This window comes from Arvicanthis niloticus, chromosome 4, assembly GCF_011762505.2.
Source record: "Arvicanthis niloticus isolate mArvNil1 chromosome 4, mArvNil1.pat.X, whole genome shotgun sequence".
NCBI lineage: Eukaryota > Metazoa > Chordata > Mammalia > Rodentia > Muridae > Arvicanthis > Arvicanthis niloticus.
In genome coordinates, this window is record NC_047661.1 from 112,698,000 (window position 1) to 112,721,323 (window position 23,324).

Below are 23,324 nucleotides of genomic sequence, written 5' to 3' on the forward strand. Positions count from 1 at the left end.
GACAATAGTCGTCTAGTCCTTTAAGACTTTAAATCCCCAGTCTCACAGACAGATTTGCATAAATTAAAGAAAGTCAACACTGGTTTTACAGGCTATTGAAGGAGGGGTTCAGCCCCAATGTCCTCCAAGCCCACTGACACTGAACTAGCTCCTGAACTCATTCCTTTAACTCATAAACTGAGCAGAGATGGTCTCACTGACAATCATGCTCAGAGGAGAACTCGTCAGAGCCACAAAAGTGATCAGGGAGTTTTGTACTGCCTTTGCTTCTTTTCATAGGAAACTGAGTTGAGTCCAAAACCAAAAGTAAGTAGAATTTGTATTCATGCCTCTGAAATTCTTGTTCTTTGTCCTAAAATTAAGAAATGTGCACTACAGTAATATATAGGCTGCAAATCCAACAGGAATTCTGCCTGACTTATCCTGAGTAGTCTGATGGCAATGCACTTCATTTTACACACTGAACTAAATCAAGTATAAATCATTATTCTTCCTATTTAAGAAAGGTGCTATTGTGGAGATCAGCCAACTGGGAAATTGAATAATAAATGATGAGCCCAGTTTATAGAAATACAAAATTTCATTTCTGCAAATATACAACATAATCAAAGAACATTACTATTGAAGATGCGATTAAAGTCTCAAAGTGGTTCTTCAAAATCTATGCCTCAAATCTAATAATATAAACAAAATGAAAGAATTGTACGTCAGTGTCGTATGACTTACTGGAGAGTTATGAACAAGCCTATGCAATCACTGAAAGTAAGACACAGATAAAAGACCATAAGTAATTGTCCATCCGAACCTAGCTTAGTGAACCAATAAGTTATGGGTAACTGTATGGTCATAAACCGCATGAGTGTGCTATTACTTACAGGAAAAAATATGACTCAAGATAGTTGCATCACCAACAAGCCCCATGATAGTGACCCCAGAGTGGTTGCATGAGTCCCTCCTTTGGACAAGCTTCCACGTTTTATATACAACAGCACTACCCACCATCTGGAGCAACTATAAGCAGGGAGTTGACTAGTAAATCCCAGGTGAACATGCTAAGACACTACCTCTGTTTGCCTACTGGGAAATGGTACAAGGCTAATTTATATCACCTTAGACCTAGACATAACTGTCTAGTTTATTTCTGCCGTCATTAAAGGATCCGGCGATCTCACTGTTACAACCTGTACTATAGGGTAGATAAAAGCCACGTGATATGCCTGCCTGGAGAACTGTTTCTTTATCCTAACAGATTGGTTTTCCAGAATAAAATAAAGCTGTATTAACTCTTTTTTACTTATTCTGTCAGATTTAATAATGTCTCATTTGTCTTATAACGTACTATAATAAATTTTTAATCTGAAAAATACTTTGTATCAATAATTTATATTGACAATCATTTTTATACAGAAAATTGTGTATATTTTCAAAAGAACAAAGCTAAACATAAATCAAAATTCTTTTCTAGAATCTTAGCTTCAAATCAGCACTTTTCTTCTTTTTGAATAAGATCCAGTCTCAACCCAAGATTTCATTATACATAATGGGAAAATATTGCAAGATTCTAATTTCCAAACTATACTATTTTATTGACAAAAAAGAGAAAAAATAGAAGGTCTAGATGTTGCTCAGTTATTGAGTGCTTGCCTGGCATAAACAAGGCCCTTTTAGATCCCTGGAAAAAGTTTAAAATGATAAAATAAAAGTTATAGTCATGATAATTCATCTAGTTATAACCATGTACATTAATGCAAAATATAGCTCTCATTTCCAAGAGTCTAAGAGGCAGTTTGTTCTGAGTGAAATATGACGTACCAGGACCTGAGAACATGGATTCAGGTTGCCTGAATGACATGTTACAACAAGGAAGCACTTAATTATAGAGTTTTTTATCATCACAGAAGGGGGGAAAAGTTGTAAGGCAAGGAAATGACTAAGTAACTCAGTGCGGGCAGCAGGTAGGCAGATTACAGTAAAGCAGAGAAGTCGCGGCTTGCAGCTATCAGCTGACAGCTTTAGTTTTAAGATTGGTGAACACTAGTAATCTACTGAGAATGTATTGAAGAGTGTGTAGATGCACTCGAGTGCATCTATCTCAGCATTCTACAAGGTACCTGGATAACCTAACTCCTAAGCATCGTCCTCTGATCAGTGCACACACATACATACGTGTACACACACATCACATACCACACACACACATACATCATATACCACACACACACACACATTACAGACATCACATACTACACATACATCACACACCATACACACACATACCACATACAACACACACACACATACATCACATACCACACATACCCCCCACATATCATATACATGCAGCCACACAGAAAAACATCATACACACACATGCACACCACAGATAACATATGCATGCACACACACATCACACATATCACACACATGTAGCCACACACACACAACACATGCACATACAAACACATACAGATACACTACATATACATACCACACACACACATCACACACACACACATGTAGGTATATATAAGCACACACATACACCACACACACACCACATACCACAACACAACACACATATGCACACATACTTTTTAAAAAGAAGTTGACTATGGATGACTGGATAATTTTGTCTCCAGATCTTTAACAGTCCAGCTTTCTACAATCATGAAATTCTAATCAATCAGCCTTCTAGAACATGTGTGTGGGGTTTTTTGGGGTTTTGTTTTGGATTTTTTTTTTTTTTTTGGCTGGGAAGTTCAGTACCTGTGCATATACCTTTATTTCAGTCATTCAGTGAATTCAGTGAATTCAGTTGGATCAGTTTTATATTTTAACTCTGTAAAGATATTTTCTGTATAAAATGAGACAAACACTGGGACTTTCTAATGGTATTTAGATAGTGATACACTCGCTCATATTTCTCCACCAAGAAAATTGTTTTGGATCAATAATTTACAGAGCCAAAAGTACCTCATGTTTTTTATATAATTTTCATAAGTTTATGCAGTCAACACTATGCACACACACCCATGTATGTATATATGCATGCATGTATGTATGTATGTATGTATGTATGTAATCTCACATCTCTCTGGAGCTACAGCCATTAGTTTTCAGTTCTTCAGTACATCTTCCTTCTGCTTCTGCAGCTCTGGAATTTTCTCTGATGCTGCTCACCTGCTCACATGGAGGCTAGGCTGCAAAAATGACCTGATACCCAGAACTTACTCCTGGCTTTCACAATGTGAGAGTCTGAAAAAGTAATTTTGGGGTGACTTTTTAAGGGTTATTAGAATGAAATGTCAATATACAAACCTGAATATCTGGATATACCAATATGGTTGTACTCATAAAGTATTCAAAAGCTAATGTGTTTTTTCAAGTACACAGATGGCATGAACAGCCTGTGAGCAGCACCGAATCTCAAATGCCAGAAGTTTCCTGTTATGACAAGCACAGTAATCAGCAGGCACACTTCCTATAAAGGGTTAGATGGTAAGTACTGTGGGCTTTGTGGACCACATATGGTATCTCTTCTCTTTGTTTCCTATTTTTCCTTCTACCCTTCCTCCTTTTAACACATTCAAAGTATAAAAAACATTCTTAGCTCACAAGTAAAGCACAAACAGGACACTGGTTGATCAGTATCTTTGTCTGTAGTTAGCTAACCTCCTGTCTAGGATATTATAACTCTATCTTCACAGTGTAATAAGATGTTTATCCATGAAAGTTTTGCGCTGTTTGTCCTCTGGAACACAACTACAAGGGTTATGATTAGACCTGTGCACTGAAGTTTTGGTGTGTGTAGGGAATAAGAGAGTCTTCCTTGGAGAGAACAAATGGCACCATTAATAATTAGAGACTGAATATTAAAGTTTCTTACCCCCAATAATTATTGTGGTAATTTGATGGTCTATGAAATGAAAAAAAAAATGTGTATTCCCATAAAGTTTTTATTTCTTCTTTATAAATAAAACAATTCTAGATTTGAGAAAACAGAATGCCTCGAGTTGCTGGAAGGAATTTTAGAGACTTGTAGAAGTGCAGCATACATTCAAAACCACTAAGTCATCTCTCCAACCTCCGGAGACTCTTAAACCAATGTTTAGACTCAGAGGGCATTGACTGATAGAAGGTCATGCATAGTGCTTTGGCCAAGCACTATTCAATCTATGGATCTCTTGAGCATCCACTAAGCCTTCCCATACTAACTGGCATCTGAGTACACAGCAGAAAGAGTACCCTCAGTAAAATTCCCGTAAACATTTTCTAGTGATAATTACTCAGTGGCTCCAACTGACACAAATTCCTAGACACAAAACATCACAGTGGTAATAATGAGGATGCCTGTAATCTATCTTAATGATAGACATCTTCCCTATTGCTATCTAATGATGGCTCCTTTGGGGCCCATGGAGATGTCCTATGAGTATATTAATTTACTTTTTTGTCATGATAGAACTTAGGACCTCACTCGTGGTATGCAACAAATACACTAAATTACATTTTATAATATCAACAAGCTAAAACAATAAAGTAATAAGTTTTCAATCACCTGGCAGCAATGCCAGTAACTATTCACTGACTTTTCACATAACTATATTTGCTACTATAATAAAATCTGTACAAATATAAACTATATTAACACATCATAATGATACATATATCGTTTCATATAAGATACAAAACATATAATTGACAAAATTAAGTATACACAAGCATAATGATAGAGCCAGCTCCTGAGATACCACGATATATAACATATTTATGCCCCAATAGAAGCATAAACCATGTTGAAGCTTGCAGTTCCTCCATATCAGAAAGCCTTCTAGAAGCCGGAAGTTTGATATGTAGACTAGTGTGCTGAAGGATAACATGGCAGATGGCCCCATAAGCTTACCAGTTGTGAATAAGACCCAGAGTCACAGAGTCACAGAGTCACAGAGGTTCTGCTATACATTCAAACCATATTACCGACTAGCCCATTACTGGATAATGTGAGATTTCTTCCTCCACCAACCTTTACCAGGGTTACTGCAACAGTTATTTCTCAGACTCTAAAAGGACACATGCCTTATTTTCCTGATGACCTCTTCCTTTTTGAAGACTAACTTATGATTTCCAAGTGAGTCCTCATAAAGGTTAATTTCTACCTATAAGATTCTATGTAGTCTAGCTGGTCACCAGAGAAATAAATAATTGATTTAGTTATGAATAACTATATTTTATTACAAAATAGAATATAATAAAATGTGGGCAATCTTGATGGGAAAAGTTAGTTTCATGGATGGGTAGTTCACATTCCCATCTAACTTAGAGGTACTAACTTTACTGCCTCTGCACTATTCTTCAGTATACATCTATAGTCTCACCTGGAAGGATTATGTAATCTGTAGGAAGAGAAAGGAGGGAGTTGCTTGTTTGGTTGGAATCCCTGCTCATCACCTGTATAGTTAAGAATCCTTGTTTATTCTTCTTCCACCAACCCTGTCAGCAAGAAGAAAATTCTGGACTCACAGGAGATCTCTGCAGGTCTCTGCCTTTCTGGGTACCCACCTATGAGTGTCTGCCAAGGGTCTCAGCTTTTTTACCTTATATGAACATAATCCCAAATCCTTACTCAAATTTTATCACCCCATCCCCCCAAACCCATAAATCCCCCTCTTGCTTTAGCCCTGGAGGTATGAATTCACTGACTTCCACCTGTGAGATCAGTGAACTCACCAGAAATCTGCCTCTTAATAAACTTGCCTTTATATGTCTGACTTGGCTTCAGTTGGTTCATTTTATAGGCAAAGAAACCAATTAATGCTTGGCCTTAGTTTCTGGAGAAAAATAAAAAAGTGAGTATCCCCTACTTTATGCACCTACTCATAATGCATCTGAAAGAGAATGGTGGAAGGAAAATAGTTTAGTAAACAGTGTTTTGTACACTTTGATCTATTCTCTTTGCTTTGAAGAAAATATGGTCTGGCTTGGCACATGGATCTCCACTGAATAAAAGAAAGGAAAGAGTGGTCAGGATATACCTATTTAATCTCAGAATTGGATACCCAAATGAAGTTACTAAATAAGAAACACGCTGAAAAACATAAGCCTTCATATTACATTCTTCTATATAATGGCTTTCTTATGTGCTTTGTGGTTATAGAAAGGCAGATTTGATGTGAACTCATGTTTCCTAGTTTCCTGAACCTGAACAAGCTGGTAACCACACTGTCAATCAGCAGATGCTTACTGAAAATTGTTACAGCAGATGCTACAATAGGATCAAAGTTACATAGGTTTTATATGGTCCTAAGAAAATTCATCTCACAAAGTTTTTGCTCTGTGGAAAAGTCCATCCCATAGTAACAAAAAATAATTTTAAGGAAAACATAATGACACAGAATTTAGGGCTGATGTTCTGAAGACATATAACAGAAATACTATCAAGACTAAATTTATGTGACTATTCATTTGTAAACATACAGATTTCTAAAGCCCTCTTTATAGGTACACAGCAGAGTCAATTTTATTTGTAAAGGTTATATTACAACCTTGGTTTTTGGGTATAAACATAATTATATGTGTTATATGCTATGTATGTTATTAATAGAAAACACAAGATTTTTTTAAAAAAATCATCTTTAGTGGTTCTAATACAACCCTTAACAAGGAACTATAAAATAAAGTATATTTACATTCTATTAATTTTTAAGTATACATATTATCCTACTATATATGTCTATGAAGTCTTAACTTGGCATAAGAGAAATGAATTTTCTTTAAATGTTTTAATAGATATTTACTTGTATAATTGAAAAATCAAAAATCACAGCTTGGATCACAGTCTGGTATCTGGGCCTCAGACTGACGTCTGGTAAGGACCCTGTATCATGGTTACAATTTTATTCTGTAGTTCAGACAACTTCCCATTCAAAATCATTTATCTATAGTTTTATTATGCTGATAAAGCTGTGGAAAATATATCATCATCCAGCCAGTTCATATGTTTTTCAGCCAAGGGGGGAAAAAAACAGATCCCATTCCTACTATAGCTGTGTCATTATATTCCAATGGCAGGTGTGGGCACACGTTCATAATAGCCTGTGGTCCAAACTCCTTATGCTATACATATATTTCTGTCCAATTTTAAGGTCTCTTGCTGTATATTACATTTTTGAAATATAAATGTAAACTAATATATATTTGTCTTTCCTTCCTATCTCATTATTTTGTCTTATTTCTTAATGTTACTAATTAACTTGATATATGTATTTCTACATCTTAGCCTTGTCACACAACTCTAGTCATCTGAGTTCATTCAGTGAGAATGTCTCAAGATTTGGTTGTAAAGGAGGCAAATTTCAAAATAACTACATTGAAATCCACTCAATGATAATAATATGTAATGTACGTCTACATAAACATTATGGTACACTTTTAGATTACTCAGGCATTATAGGCTTTTGACTCAAACATAACATTTTAAACTTGAAAATAAATAACTAATATGCTTAAGAAACATATCCAAGGCCACACCAAGAAGAAACCATTAATCTTAAATATTCTAGTGTCAAACAGTGGTCCAACTATCAAAGGACAGTGCAAAGCAATGTTAATATAAAATAAAATAAAATTTCAGTTCTTCCCATGGCATGATCCCAACAGACAGCAGCACAGGATCATTTGCTGAGATTAAAAAGAACAAATCCGGCACACAGCTATTTCCATGTCTGCAATGTTATTTTTGAACTAGAGAAAACTGTTAGAGTCTCTTGCTTTACTTTCCCTTCATCCTCAATTCATTCAGTTCTTTTAAAAACAAAAAAAAGTGAAAGTTATGAAAAGTAAGAGAGAGGGGTGTGAGTGGGGAGGCTAATCATGACTTCAGAACAATGACCAAATCATTTTTCTTCCTTTCTAAAATCCTTTCATGAACTTGGCTTATCTAGCATGTAAAACAATGCGTGAAAAATCAGCCTTCATTGCTAATATGTAATTTCCTTCACACAATTTGAAACTCTCAAATGAACTTGAAGTTATATAAGCAAACTTTCAATTACTGCTTTGATAGTGATGCCTTACAAGAGTTTTGCTATATGCATAATTGCATATGATATATTATAAGTACATTATGGATCAAGAACAAACCTTTCACAAACCTTCTGAAAAAATTTAATCCCCAATTATGTAAATCAGAGATTTATGTCAGTGGTGAAGACTGGTGAATACTTTGGAAAGTTACATACTAAAAAGCAGGTACATATGGAAACAAAGTGTGGGTGAACATCTATGCATTTAATGCATGTAAATCCAGCATATGAGAGTCATCCAATGTCTGGAACCCCTTCATCATTTTTAACTAGAAGAGAAATGGCAAACCAGCAAAGTGTGTCTCCTGTCACCCACAAAATTTCCCTAAAAGCCCTCTGGGGCTCATGTTCACAGTAAACAAGACTTCTGGGAAGCAAGAGATCCAAATACTAGAATCTCTAGAAAACCCTTTTGGCTTGGAACAACAATCGACATCAACTACTTTGGTGCCACTTTTAAGTTCATTCTCTTCTAAAAATACAGGAAAAAAATCCTTTAAAAAAAACTCAGGATAGTTAAAACAATCTTGTACAATGAAAGAACTTCTAGAGTTACCACTATCACTGATTTCAAACTATACTACAGAGCATTAATAATAGAAACAGCATGATATTGTCACAAAAACAGACAGGTTGATCAATGGGATAGACTCTAAGGTCCAGAAAAACAAAAAACCCACATACCTATGGATGCTTGAATTTGACAAAGAAGCCAAGACTATACAATGGAAAAAGAAAAGCATCTTCTACAAATGGCACTGGATGTCTATATGAAGAAGGCAAATAGACCGGTATCTATCACTATGCACAAAACTCTACTCCAAATGAATCAAAAATTTCAAAGTAAAACCGGACATGCTAAATCTAATAGAAGAAAAAAATGGGGAACTAACTTGAATTGGTTGGCACAGGAGGCAACTTCCTGAATAGGACACCAATAGCTCAGGCACTAAGATCAACAATTAACAAATGGGACCTCATGAAACTGAAAAGCTTTTGCAAAGCTAAGGACACCATCAATAGAAAAAACAGCAACCTATAGAATGGGAAAAGATCTTCACTGACCCTGTATCTGACAAGAAGACTAATATCCAAAATATATATATAAGAAAAAATCAAGAAATTAGGCATCAGTAAACCAAATAATACAATTAATAAATGGGGTAGAGCGCCAAACAGAGAATTCTTAACAGAAGAATTTTGAATGGCCAAGAAGTCCTTTTAAAAACATTCAATACCCTTAGTCATCAGGTAAATGCAAATCAAAACAACTGCAAGATTCCATCTTATTCCTGTCAGAATGGCTAAAATAAAAAACTCCAGTGATAGCACATGCTGGCTAGGAAGTGGAGCAAGGGAACAGTTCTCCATTGCTGGTGGGAGTACAATCTTTTAAAACAACTTTAGAAATAATTTTGGTGTTTTCTCAAAAACAATGGGAAGAGTTCTACCTCAAAACACAAATACCCTATACTGTACCACAAACACAGTTGTTCAACTATGTTCATAGCCATTTTATTCATAATAGCTAGAAACCAGAAACAACCTAGATGTCCCCACTGAAGAATGGCTAAAAAAAAATGTGGTTCATTTACACATGGACTACTACTCAGGTATTAGAAATATAGACCCATTTTTGAAAGTCACTTAAGAACTGAATTTTACAGGAAGAGAGCTCAGAAAAGAATGAAAGCAAGTACCTGGAATTCTAAGTCCAGTGAGGTATAAGAAGAACTATAGATACTTTAATATAATATTTCTCATGCCATGTACCACGCTGCATGATTTTACCCATGGTTCTTAATTCCTCAAATGTTGTTAACAGAAGCAAAGAAAAATAACTTAGTCATTCCTATGTGAAACGGAGAAATCCATAGAGCTTATATTATGACACGATTCAATGCATATTTTCATTCAGTTCATTAAATCATTTTCTTTACTCAAACTCTACCTCAATTCAATAATGTTCTTTTGTCAGATGAAGACCAAATCACCTACTTGCATAAGATATCAAATTTGAAACTATGCACTTAAATATCTAGATCAGAATTCTCAAGTCCATAGCATGGATTTATAGTGTTTCTCAAAAATTATAAAAGGTAAGAGAGATGGTGAGTGAGGGGAAAGATGTTAGGGTCTAGTCAATATGTGATTCAGTGAGACATAATTACAAACGGATGACCTCAGACTAACATCTGTAAAAATCTGTTTTCACTACTACAAATACCCACACTCCGTTCATCACATTAACAAAATTATAAGAGACAAGAACATGATAATGAACCTGGTCACAACCCACAGACTAAGAACTAAAGTTGTTCTTTGGGGTATTATTTTGTATGTGACTTTTGAATGTTAAACTTTCCTGTACTAAAATGATCAAGCACTGAAAAATTCAGATGGGCCTGTTCACATTAATATCTCACACTTGCATGTTTATAATATCATGAGATCTATGTATACTTATTTTTAAAAAAGTAAACTTCTAGACAAAAATAAATTTTACAATAGAAAGAACCAGAAATAAATATTACAAATATTTATAATTTTCTTCTTTCTACTAAAGCATATAAGATGCTGTCCATCAACTGTGCAAGCTTTCTCGCCTATAAAAACTTTCAGGATGGAGTACTACAAATATATAAAAATAAATGTTTTTAAGTTAAATTTTGCTTGCTTGCTTTCTTTGTTTTGTGAAACAGGCTCACTGTATGTAGTCCAAAATAGTCTGAAAATAGCAATCTTCTTTTCTCTACCAACCTTAAATGCTAGGATTACAGGTGTGTGCCACAAAGCTATGACTAGATTAATTTATAGGTGATTATAATAATTCACTTTAGCTATCAAATATGATTGCCTAATTAATCATATTTGAACAAAACTTAAATAGCTGTATAAAACTACTGAATATTTTCCTAGGTATATATTTATATTTTAGTTTATAAGAATAAGAAAATTTAGTATTTAACTTTTATCACCTAAAATTACATATATAGTTTACAGTTCTAATCAGTTAAAAATCATCAATAAACTAAAAGTGATAGCTCACATGTATAATCCAGCACTCAGGAGAATGAGGGAGGAAAATCTATATGAGTTTGGGGCCATCCTGGGCTACATTGTAATTTGTGAAAAAGCCAGGGTAGAGAATGAGACTCTACAGCAGTATGCACGCATACATGCACACATGCACACATACATGCATGCTCATGCTCACATGTACTCAGAGATGTGCATGTACCCTACACCTATTTTAAGGATATGTATTAGCTGGTGAGATGGCTCAGTAGGTTAGACCCCATGCTGCTTTACTAGAGAACCTGACTCTGACCTCAGTTTCCAGCACTTTCATTCAGGGCTCACAATCGCTTGCAACTAGAGTTGCATGGCATAAAACTCTCCTGGGCAATGTGGGTACCTTCACACACTTAAGCATATGAACACACATATAAGTAAAGGAAAATATATATAAAGATCTATATATGTTTATCTGGAAATATAAAGAATGAAACAATGCAGTGTCTTTTACTGAACAGTGAAATTCTTCGCACAGTCACACTTAGGTGTCCAATTTTTCTTCCTCTCTTCCCTAGCCTTTGTCCCCAGAACTCTAACACTGTATGGTCCTCGTTTCTCATCTAGATTTTTAGATCAAGTGTTCTGAAATGAAGCAGGGTAAATTATCATAATTGTCCATAGGTAGTGTAATGGTAAAAATATTTAGCAATTCAATTTATGGTTTTATTTACTATTTAATTACTATATTAAAAATCACTTTCAGACATGAGAGATAAAGGAATAATAAAATACAATTCTTACCTTTAAAGGGAGTTACATATTATAAAAAGAAACAAGTTAACATGCATACTATACCACTGTAGTTCATTAAATCCATACAGACATGTGTCTGAGGGAACAGGAATTGTGTTCAACGCCTATAATCAGTGCTCCGGAATCTGAGGCAGAGAGACAATAAACTCAAGGGAAACTCAGTGTACATAGTGGGAACACCTCTCAAAAATGAAAGGAGGGGAAAAAAAACCTGTGGCTAAGAAAACTTCTCACCTTATTCAACCGACTATTAGTGCGAAGTTGTCTTGAAAAAAAATATTGTTAAGTTCTCACATATCAAAATAATCTGAGTTGAACTATTGCCAAATCAAAAATATTTAAATTTTATGAATACTATTTGTGACAAATATCCCTATGCTTTTAAATGTTGATATTTAACAATTACTCTGAAAATATATAATGAATTAAGATGTAAGTTGAAGATTAGAAACCATAGACACAATATGACATATATAAGAATATATATACACATATACATATATTCATATATATGTATATGTATAAGAACATTTATATTCTTAAAATTTGTGACAGGTGTTATCAATATTTATTTCTGAGTGGACAATTCTAGTATATTATACTCATATTGTACCCTTATATACATGTATTACTTTTATTATATAATTCAAAAACCTATATTATATGGTTTCATACATTACAAGGCAGCCAGGATAATAGGCCTTTCTTTTTATCTGTACATTAAGACACTGTGAATTTCATAAAAATCTTTCCATAATGAATCTTGCCAAGGTGACTCTAAGAGTTTCATAGATCTGTTCGTTATACCTTATCAAAGCTTTTTTTTTTTTTTTTTTTTCCATGCTTCAGTTTTGTAGACAGACTGGAACGTGAATGCCTGATAGCCAGGTTGTTCCTGTGATTCGCACTGGCTCCACCCTCTTTGTAGAGTTCAAGGTTGTTGAGAGATTTTCTTCGGCTTCCTATCGCGAACGTGTAAATATGGAGCCATAACAGAGATGCTCAGAGCTGTTATACTAAGTGAAAGGAGTCTTGCAGCCTATTATCAGCAATGGGCAGGCGTAAGTTCTTTCTGGCGGCCTTAGGAAAGAATCCATTTCATTTCATTTCCTGCCTTATAGAAGACTTCATCATTCATGGCTCTGGGCCCCAACTTCAACCTTCAAATTAGCGATATTTGCTCAAGCCCTTTCTAGACAACCAGTCCTCTGGTTCTTTTGTACTCCTAAGGACCTTGTGATTGCACTGGCCCCGTCTAGACAGTGCCGGAGAGGTCTCCAATTCAAAGGCAGCTATTGGCCATCTTCACTCATTGCGGCCTTAATCTCCCTTCACCATTTAACCTGACGTATTCACAGGGTCCAGAAGGAAATGTTCTGTTCAGCACATACCATTAGATTTAAGGGTTCTCTGTCTATCACACTATTAGATTTGAGGGGTCTCCGTCTAGCACACAATCTGAAGACTTCTTTAGCTCTAGTTCCTCCTGCCCCTGCCCTGAAGCCTTCTGACTAAAACACATACACATGCAGCATGCTCGCTGCTGCTCTTCAGTGTTTGTAGAGCGCTGATTAAATAGCTTAAATGATCATTGTTTAGATTTCCCATTGAGTCAAAGCAAATGATACATTAGAAGGATTTTCTAAGAGTCAATTAGTAGGGGTTTGGAAATTCCTTTGAGGATGCCAAACATTAGGCAGATGCAAATTAGAAACAGTGGGTTTCTAAAGGACTCTTTATTGCTAACATTTTACAGCGTGTTTTAATCACATCTGTATTGCAGCGCTGATGATTTTAAATACCCCAACGGCCATCATTAAAAACACGTTTTCCTAGCATTACACTGTAGCTCTTTCTGCTACCTCACTCACTTACAAGCACTTGGAGGAAACAAAACTTTCCTTTTTGCAATAATCACTTGGAAGCTATGTTTATTGGTTCTTGTAAGGAGTGTCCCTGTGATAATGTTCATTTAGTTAACAATATCACCTTGTACAGTAAGTACTTTCCTAGTACAGGTACTAATTACTAGAAAAATTGAGACGTCCAGATGGGCAGAGTAACTTCCTGGTATGGACATGGGTATGTATTTGTGTGGGAATGAAATAAATATATTTCAGAGACAAACTGATAGTCAGGTCAAGGTCTTGGATTCAAGCTCCCTAGATTCTAAGTCAGTTCTAGCGTTGCAAACTTATATGACATGAAGCAAAAATATGAACCTCCTATATCTCAATCTGTCACCTACAAAATCTCATAACTGTAAGACATAGAAGAGATAAACCATTAGAGCATTATTCTCTTTCTCTGTGTGTCTCTGTCTGTCTCTGTCTGTCTCTGTCTCTCTGTCTCTCTGTCTGTCTGTCTGTCTCTCTCTCTCTCTCTCTATCTCTCTCTCTCTCGATCTCTCTCTCTCTGTGTGTGTGTGTGTGTGTGTGTGTGACATGTGTAGGTACTTCTGAAGAGTATGTCTCCAATCCCAATATCTACAGGGACTTTCTGTGATCTAGAAGTTCTCCTGTGACTGTAAGAACTCCGGTGCCATCGAGGAAAGAGACATCTAACACTCTCACAGCCTGTCTTTAGCCACAATGCTTTCAACTGCATTTGATTTCCAATATGTACACTTGAAAGCTCCAAACATGAAGTTAGGTCATTTGGGGGAAAATGGACACAACTGGTTATAATAATTATTATGCTCAACTAGTCTCAAGAAGACAAATATCAAATGCTTTCTCTTGTATGTGGTTCTAGATTTTAAATAGAGACAAAATCATGTGTATAAGCATAGCACGGAAACAGAAGTGAATCCGATTTAGGGAGCAAAAGAACTCACTGGAGGGGAAATGGAAAGAGAAAAGCAAGCGAGGTGGTGAGGGGTTGTTTAATGGGAAATATATATTTACATGAAAATGGCCTTATCACATAGCACCACATATAAGAAATATATATTTTTAAAGTTAAATATAAGTATATGTAAAATTAAAATCATTTGATGGATATTACTCATTACTTTTTTCTTTTCTCTTTTTTGGAAGGAGGTACATGTGCAGGTCAAGGGCAATTTGAGGAGGTTATTCTTTTCCTCCACATTGTAGGACCCAGGGATCAAATTCAGGTCATCAGAGGCTAAGCCAAGGTCATCAGCATTGGTTAAATGAGTAAAAGCATTGGTGCTTTTACTCATTTAACCATCTCACAGATGGCTCTTCTTCTAAAACAGAAAACCCAAGACTAAGAAGAAAAGGGCGGATTAAGCCAAGTGTAGAGAAGGGGTCGTGAGATGACTAAGGCTGGTGAAGTGTGGTCCTCAGGGGATGGTGCTGACAGTGAAGTGTGATCCTCAGGGGATGGTGCTGGCAGCTGCCCTTAGAAAGGAGTGACGACTTTCTCGACTTTCTCAGAAGAGCAGCCATGCATCAGAAGGTTTGGGAAAAAGCACTGGGCTGCTACTTGCCCCTACTAACTAGTTCTCACCATTTAATAATTCAGACCTCTGCAAGCATAGGGCTGTGAGTGATTTGAGTTATGGTGATGATAAAGTGAACCAGAACTGCTTACATGGCCCCATTCTTGTTTTGTGTAAGAATGGCACGTGATGATCACAGTCCAACAAGGAAGATAAAAATGAAAAAATAAAGAGATAGATCCTTGAAGAATTGATAAGCAATGGATAAGCATTCCATATGAGGCTATAGGCTTCAGTTCACTGTTCTCAGAGATATCAGTTCCACAAATCTACTAAAGCCATTTCACTTTTATCCCATTCTTTTGTTAAGCTGTATCAATTTAGTCAGTAACTTGAATCAAGCATCATCAGGAACAACAAATGTGATCCTCCACACATCCTCCTTGGAATAAGAGAGGACTGATGCTTGCAAGAGGTCATGGTCAGTTAGTGACAGAATCAGTATTGTTCAAATGCCAAACATGTTTCCTATATTAATAAGGATTCCATCACATATAGATTAATGGATCCTAATTTTAAATGAAAGGTGGCTTATTGGGGGGCAGGGGATAAGCTGTTATGGATTTTCTGCTTTTGGATGATATTTCACCAAACAGCCACACAAAGGAAACTGAAGAATGTCTAAGAAAACAAATTTTAATTAGATTAAAGCTACAAAGCTGAACCTACTAAAACAAACAAGAGAGACTGAGATTTAGCTCAATGCTACAGCTTGTGCCTAGCATAAGCAAGGTTCTAAATTTTATTTACAGGACCAGTACAATAAATACCTCATTAAAATTTTTAAAAAGACATGAAATTTAAAACCTGAACAATGCAGACTATGGGTGTTTCATGACATATCCTGTGATTGTATGTTTTCTGTCATGCTCCTGTTTCATATAGTTTAGAAAAATAAAAGTAAAATATGCTAACATTCTAAATAATACAGATGACTAGATCTCACTTGCCTTTCAAGTCTATCCTTTTGCTATTTATTTTCCCTGGAACATGTCCCCAGTTGATAAAATTGTGTTATATTAAGAGGCTATGTATATCTTAGAAAATAACTAAAATATTATTATCAGAGTGTGTTAATTTACTATTGAGAAATGGCTTAAGTTATCTTACTACTAAAGCCATCATGGTATTCTTCCTTTCTTCCTTCTAAGTTCTTTTCATAATGAAGGAAGATTTTTTGTGTGTGTGTATAACGAAACACTTTTGAAAAGATTAGCCAAATGAGGAAACACCACAATTCTGAGAATATTCAGAAATGTGGAACTCAAAATGCAAACAAACAAACAAAATTAGAGGTTCAGAAAATGACTCCAACTGTATCCATTTTCAAGACTGTAATTAGCTCTGTCATTCTTCCTGGCTGACGGATTAGCATCTGTGAATGTGGTTATCTTGACAGAACTGGAGTCAGAATCCTCTGCCTCCTTGAAGGAACATCCATTCTATTTATTTGAAGTAATAAAAGTTACTGTGGTATTATGTTGCTTCTACATGGCCTGTTAAGTTAACCTACAAAACATAAAATGTATTATCCCCCTCAATTTATTGCAGTGATTAGTTGCAACTATTTTAGGCAGGAAAAGATTGCAAGAATAATAGACTTGAGAGGCACTTCATGGCCCGTCTAGTCTCCTCAAACACGTGGTTTAGCGATGAACATGTCTAATGAGGAAACAAGCTGCTTTTGGCCACTCTAGTCAGATTTTAGAATGTTTTAGGGAATGAAGTCACATTTTTAAATGATGCTATGCTATAGATTATATATGATTATTGACAAGGCAGCAGGTTTTTACAGTTTAATGTAAAAAAATCCCTGCCAAATCCATTTCATGATGGGGTTGAGGTACGTGCATGCTATTTAAATACCACCTGCATAAGCGTACATCCCCAAATGCTTTTTCATACTCAGGGTCCCTGATGTACTTCCCTTGTTTCCTCTCATTCTTAGACCTCATTTTCCTTAACACACCACTGTCTTCTGATTCTCCTCTTTGTCTCTAGCTCATCCCACTGCCACTCCGATTTGTTGGACCTCGTCACTAAGGACTTAGCCCTGAAAGAGTGTGTGTGCCCTACTCAGTCAGCCTGCTCCCACTACTCTAGCATCACTCTGGCTTTCAGTACTATTTTAAGCTTCCTTCCCTCTCACTCAAAATGTGACAGACAAGAATGGATCAGCAGTGTACTTATAGCACCGTGGGCACAGTGCTGAAGAAATCAGCAGCAGCCGAGCCTCAGATCTGTGGCACAAAGAAGCCTCCACTAACGAACTATTTGCCTTTTAATAAAGACGATTACTATGCAGAAAATAATGTATTTCTATACTAGTGGCTAGTAGCAATGTGTCTATGATCAAATATGATCCTGACACACCGCTTTAGAGGGAACAATAGAAGCATCATTAGTCACAGAATTTCTTAGATCACAGTGTCCTAACATGCATATATTTAAGACTTAGTACACCACAGCATCCTTGTTATAGGAAACATATCTGTTACAGAATGCAGTTTCAAAGACAGAATCCTGAAGGAATAAAGCCCTGGAAATCTGAGTTCAAATGCTTCAGGTCTTCACCATCAGAGATGAAAATATAGGTCACCTTTTGGATTGTCCCACATGGCTGTGCACATTCTAACCACTCACAACATATCAATTACACAGTACCAGCTATGCTCCAAGGCTTGAAATATATATAATATTATATATTTATATATATATATATAATATATTTATATATTTATATATAAATATATATATATATATATATATATATATATATATATATATAGAGAGAGAGAGAGAGAGAGAGAGATTATTAAGTGTCCAGAAATATCTAAGGGGTAAAAACTCATGCCATACACTAAATGATTAATGATGAGTAAGACTTGTGAAATAATGAAACTGCAAATAAACACAACAGGAACTTGGATGGGTCTTCTGCTTTCCCCCAGCAGAGCAGAAAGAATGTATTCTACTTGGTAACTTCTCAACAGTCTTGTTTCTCAGTGCCAAAACAGCAGATATGGCCTGGTTTCTTCTCAAAATTGTAATCCTTTCTAATTTTTTATATGTTACTCAAAAAAAAAAAAAAAAAGAGAGGATTGCCTTAAGGAACATTTTTATTACTCTTTTGGTCTTCAAAAATCTACTTTATGCTTTATTTTTTATACCCTATAAGAAATAGACTGTCTGGGGTATTATCTAAACAATCTGAACCTATTTGTACACCTCTATCAACACTTGCTTTTACTTGAAGCTTGAAGCTTGACATTAAGAAGATATTGGTTCCAATGTTCTTAAACTCTAAAACAACTACTACCACCCCATTGTCTCAAAATGGCAGGGGATGATAAATACAGTATAGTCTGTTTCAAAAAAAAAAAAAAAACAAGTGAAAACTACATTTTTTTAAAAAAATATGTTATAAATATAACTGTACAACAAAACAAGAAATTTTACATATTTACTATTTTCCTTGATTATAACCCACAATTCTGCACAATATGTTTTGGTGGCAGATCACAGGTTTTATGAAGTACAATTTTTAGTGAACAGTTGAGTTGTATGTTTGAGAAATTATTATGCTCAACAAAATAGTAAGAAAATTAATAGAGAGAACAAGAAAAATATTATATAAGGCCCTTGGTCCTCAGATTTATATGACATGGCACCAAAGTACTGAAAATAAGCTAGATAAACACATTTATCTCAAATAATAAAAAAGAGCTGATTACTACCCCACAATCAAGAAATATTTGCCATTTTCTAAGCAACAGCTATGCATGCTATAGACAATTTGCATACAGAGTTGATTTTAATTATTGTGACATTCCCATAAAATATGTGGTAACCACTTCAGATGTAAAAGAATTGCATTTAAACCTAGGTAAAAACATTGCTCAGACAAGTGTGTGCAGATCCCACATTTGAATCAATATAAATAAATACAGACTTCAGTATAATCATCCCAAACATATGAATATAAATAGAGGATTTAATTATCACTTAAAATGAATGAGCTTTCTTTTTTAATGTTAAATAAAGTACAGGGAAGGAAGGTGCTTTATTTGATGAATTACTTGATTGTTTATTTAAAACGATCAATTCAATGTGTGTTCTTAACATGTAAAAATTGGTGGGACAGTATACCTTTTACTTTTGTATTTTCCTTGAAAGATTTTATCTAATATTTATGACATATTCCAACTTAAGGGATCAACATTTCAAGTCATTCATGGATCCAAGTATAGTGATTATGATGTCGAGCCACACAGCAGACAGGTTGGTACCCAGTAGGTAGGGAATGCAGAAGGCTATTTAGATGTATAATGTGTCTCTGCCTGTGTACACTGTATGCATGCGCCATGGTACATGTGTATAAAACAGAGGAAAACTGCTGGAGACAGCTCTTAGCTTCTACCATGTGGGTTCTAGATATCACTAAGGTCAGTAGGTTTGGTAGCAAGTGGCTTTACCCACTGAGGCACTGAACCACCCTTCCTTCCCCCAATATCCATAACATGGTCCTTATGTTAGATAGGATTTTCTTAAAAGACTGGGCTTTCACTGTGTACCCCTAGCTGTCCTGTATCTCACTAAGTTGACCAGGCTGGCCATGAATTCAAATTGACCTGCTTGTCTCTATCTCCCTCCTGTTGGGATCAAAAGGCCTATGCTACCATTCTTGCATTAGATTGGAAGTGCTTTTAAGTCAACAGTAAATATTTTGAGAAAGCAGGTTATTCCTCTTCAAACCGTTTAAAATATTGAAACTTACTTTCACCTATATTGTAGAGGAGTTAAACTGGGTCACAATTGGTATTCTGTGAGGAGGAAAAGTGGATCGCACGCTCATTTTGACCTATTAAATTTCTGCTTTAGTTCTGTGGGAACTGCTCCAGTTTCAGACTCTTTGAATCCATCTGCTCTTGGTTCTTCTCACTGTGGATACCTCTGCTTCTTTTCCTAGAAGTGCTAACCACGCATTTTCCCACAGACATGGCGGTATCTCACACAGGAAGTCTCGCCTCCTAAATTTCCCAGCTCTCAAATTGCTTAGTCATTAAGTTGTCTACCAAACCAGAGGAGAAGGTTTCTCAAGGTAAACTTTTTTTTCTCTCTACTTGTTTGAGACAGGGTTTCATCATAAGCTCCAGTGCCCTGAAATTGCTTATGTAGCCCAGGCTTGCCCCTTACGATGCCTTGCCTACAATGGGTTGGTACTAACAGCCTGAACCCTGATGCCCAGCAAAACTTATCTTTTAAATAGGTGCACCCAGCACTATTATACAACGATCTAAGAATTAAAGAAACATCCATGCCACCCTGAAGAGGTCACCTGCATGTTCTCTTTTATTTCTCAAAAGCAACTTCCAGATGTATGTCACTGTTTCTCTGGATTTTGTTTTTTAATAAATGACTGACAAGAGTTACCCATGATCACAATGAAGGTAAGTGAGAAGTAGTAACGTCTTCTTGGTGTCAAAGCATGTTTAACATGCCGTGCTTCTTGAGACACAGCTCTAGTGAGAAGACACATGGCGGCTGTGGAGTTGATGAGTGGATGACTTCTGAGCCTGCTTGTGTGGGAAGCAACTTCTGTGTGGCAGTTTTCTCTTCTCAGAGGGGATGCAGTTAAACTAACTGAGCACCCCTGCCTCCCATAACACATTAAGCTAAAGTCAACCCTGTGCTGAGAAAAAAAAAGTCTTACATAATCTCCACTTCATAAACAAGATCAAGAAGTTAGGAGGCCCTGTGAGCTCTTCCTCCTTCTGGAAGACAGGAGTCAACAGTCTTGAATTGGGTACCTACTACTGAGTAACCAGCTACCAAGGATAGTTTCAAACTCATGGTTCCATGGGACTTGATTAATCTCTGAGGTTCACAAAATGAAAGCAGCAGACATGAACACAGAAGTGAGACTTTTGTGGGGAGGGGGAGGTGACAGGGTCCATACCAGGGAGGCAAAGGATGAGACAGGGCCCTATGTATTGTATACACTTACAAAATTATAGAATAACAAATTTAACTAATAAAAAGAGAACTGGATTACTTAGAAGATTGCTTGTATTAATGAGTTGGGCCTAGGTTAAGTTAAAAGTACTACTCACTGTGGTGTGAGCGAGGGAGGACTTTCCTGTCCATAAGGAAGCAGCTGAGGTAAGCACTAAACACCGTATTGAGAAGGACCAAAGAGAAGAGGAGAAACACACGGAGGAGGAAGAATAGTCAACAAGACATGAAAGTTTCCTCAGTCTACTCATGTTGCTCAAATAACCATGGTCTCCAGACACTACCGTGAGGTTCAGGGAAACAAAAGGTATCTTCCAACTTATGCTATTTAACTCAACTGTTAAACAGAAATTACAAAAGAGGAATTCTGTTCAAGGTCCAAAAGATGGGTTGTTTCTGCCTGTTTGCTTGAAAAGGCTACTTTTCCACAGACCCTGAGCTATAGAGTGGTGACAAAGTCCAGTGCCCAGCATTTAAAATGGTACAGTTTTCCTACATCTCTGGGACCAGTGTGTCCCAGGCCATCTTCCATTGTGTTATAAATATATTCCTCATCTTAACTGAAAAAAACAACTGTTCATATTTATTAAAAGTGTATCAGACCCTAAAGCAACTAAAGCCAAAATGACCCTACCTAAAATAAAAATAAAAATAAATTAGTTAATAAAACAAAATGCTATGAGAAATTTAATTCTGATTAGTAAATTAAACTAATTTCAGACTATAATTTTTTGCTGTATATCTCACCAAGAACACCTCCTATAATAATATTAATATTCTGGTGAAATTTCTTTACCAAAGCTAACAGTTTTTAATGCTTATTCTAGGCCCGTCAAACACATTTGAAGATAAAACCAAAAGGAACTCAAAACAACCACCTTAATAGTTGTTTGAAAAATGTAAACTCACTGACATAGTCAACCAAACTGAACTCCTTTGTGTATTCTCATTTAGGAGCGCCTGGCTCCAGGGAGGTGGTTCTATACAGACTGACCTGGGGCTGGAGAATGGGCAAGGATGATACAAACGAGGCTTTTTGCCCTGTGTATATACATTTCAGATGAGGTCTACCGTTAAAGCTGGTGCAATGTGATTTTCAAAAGGCCCGGGCGCGCTTCTTGGAGCACTTAGGGAAAGTTCTAGCTGTGCTGAAGTTGCACAGGCAGGGCTTTGGAAGCTGCTGGGGTAGGAAATGCACTCCCACCTGGTAAGTTAAAAAGTTCATTAGAGCAGCACCAGGCTGAAAAGTCCTTCAGATTTACAGTGGTGGGAAAAGTAGAGAAGCTCCGTTCAAAGTCACCCTGGTCTTGGTGGCTCCCAGGACAAACTGTCTACTCGTGGCCCTTAGTCTTAGAAGGACTCCAGTGTCATCTTGTACCCTCCACCCAAGTCCCTGACAACCATGAGACCACCCACCTGGAGGCGCTAGGCCAACCTGGAACAGGTCCGGGCTGCTGCCTCTAGTGCCAGAAGCCACAGGAAGCATTGCAGGAGGTTGAAGCCTGGGAACTGCAGTGGCCAGCCCTGGCTGCAAGTTTCCCTGCAGACCTTGAGCTCTGCTGGTCTGTGGCCCTGCAGCTTGCTTCCTACCCTGGGGACTGTGGCCTGAGGTTGCCGGAAATGCAGCCCAGTGGCTCTGGCCACAAGGTTAGGGCTAGGCCTTGCTGGGGGAAGTGAAATTGCTCCGGGCTTGCTCTTGCTTAGTTTCAGAGAGCTGTCTTGGGTTCTCATCTGATGCCCTCTTCTTTCAGGCTGTCTTTAGGCTCAGGTAACATGGAGCTTGTAGCCTTTCTTATTCTATTTTGTGTTTCTCTGCTGCTGTAACTCTTTCTCCTGCAAGACTGGAACACGGAAAGTAGACTTCTATAAAAGGAATTACTTGACAGAGGGGCAAGTAGAGATACAGGGACAGAAATGTAAAGGTATGC

At 36.6% G+C, this 23,324-nt stretch overlaps 1 protein-coding gene across 2 annotated transcripts in view; it reads right to left on the bottom strand.

Annotated features, from left to right (window-relative positions):
* The window catches only part of Bank1 (B cell scaffold protein with ankyrin repeats 1), a 233,588-nt gene extending 210,608 nt beyond the window's left edge, over positions 1–22,980 (bottom strand). For both annotated transcript variants that reach the window (XM_034500593.2, XM_076933284.1), the window contains exon 1: positions 22,813–22,980. In XM_034500593.2, the coding sequence (XP_034356484.1) occupies positions 22,813–22,882 (70 nt within the window). In that variant the 5' untranslated portion in view covers positions 22,883–22,980. The remainder of the gene's footprint in view (positions 1–22,812) is intronic.
* Positions 22,981–23,324: the final 344 nt, after the last annotated feature.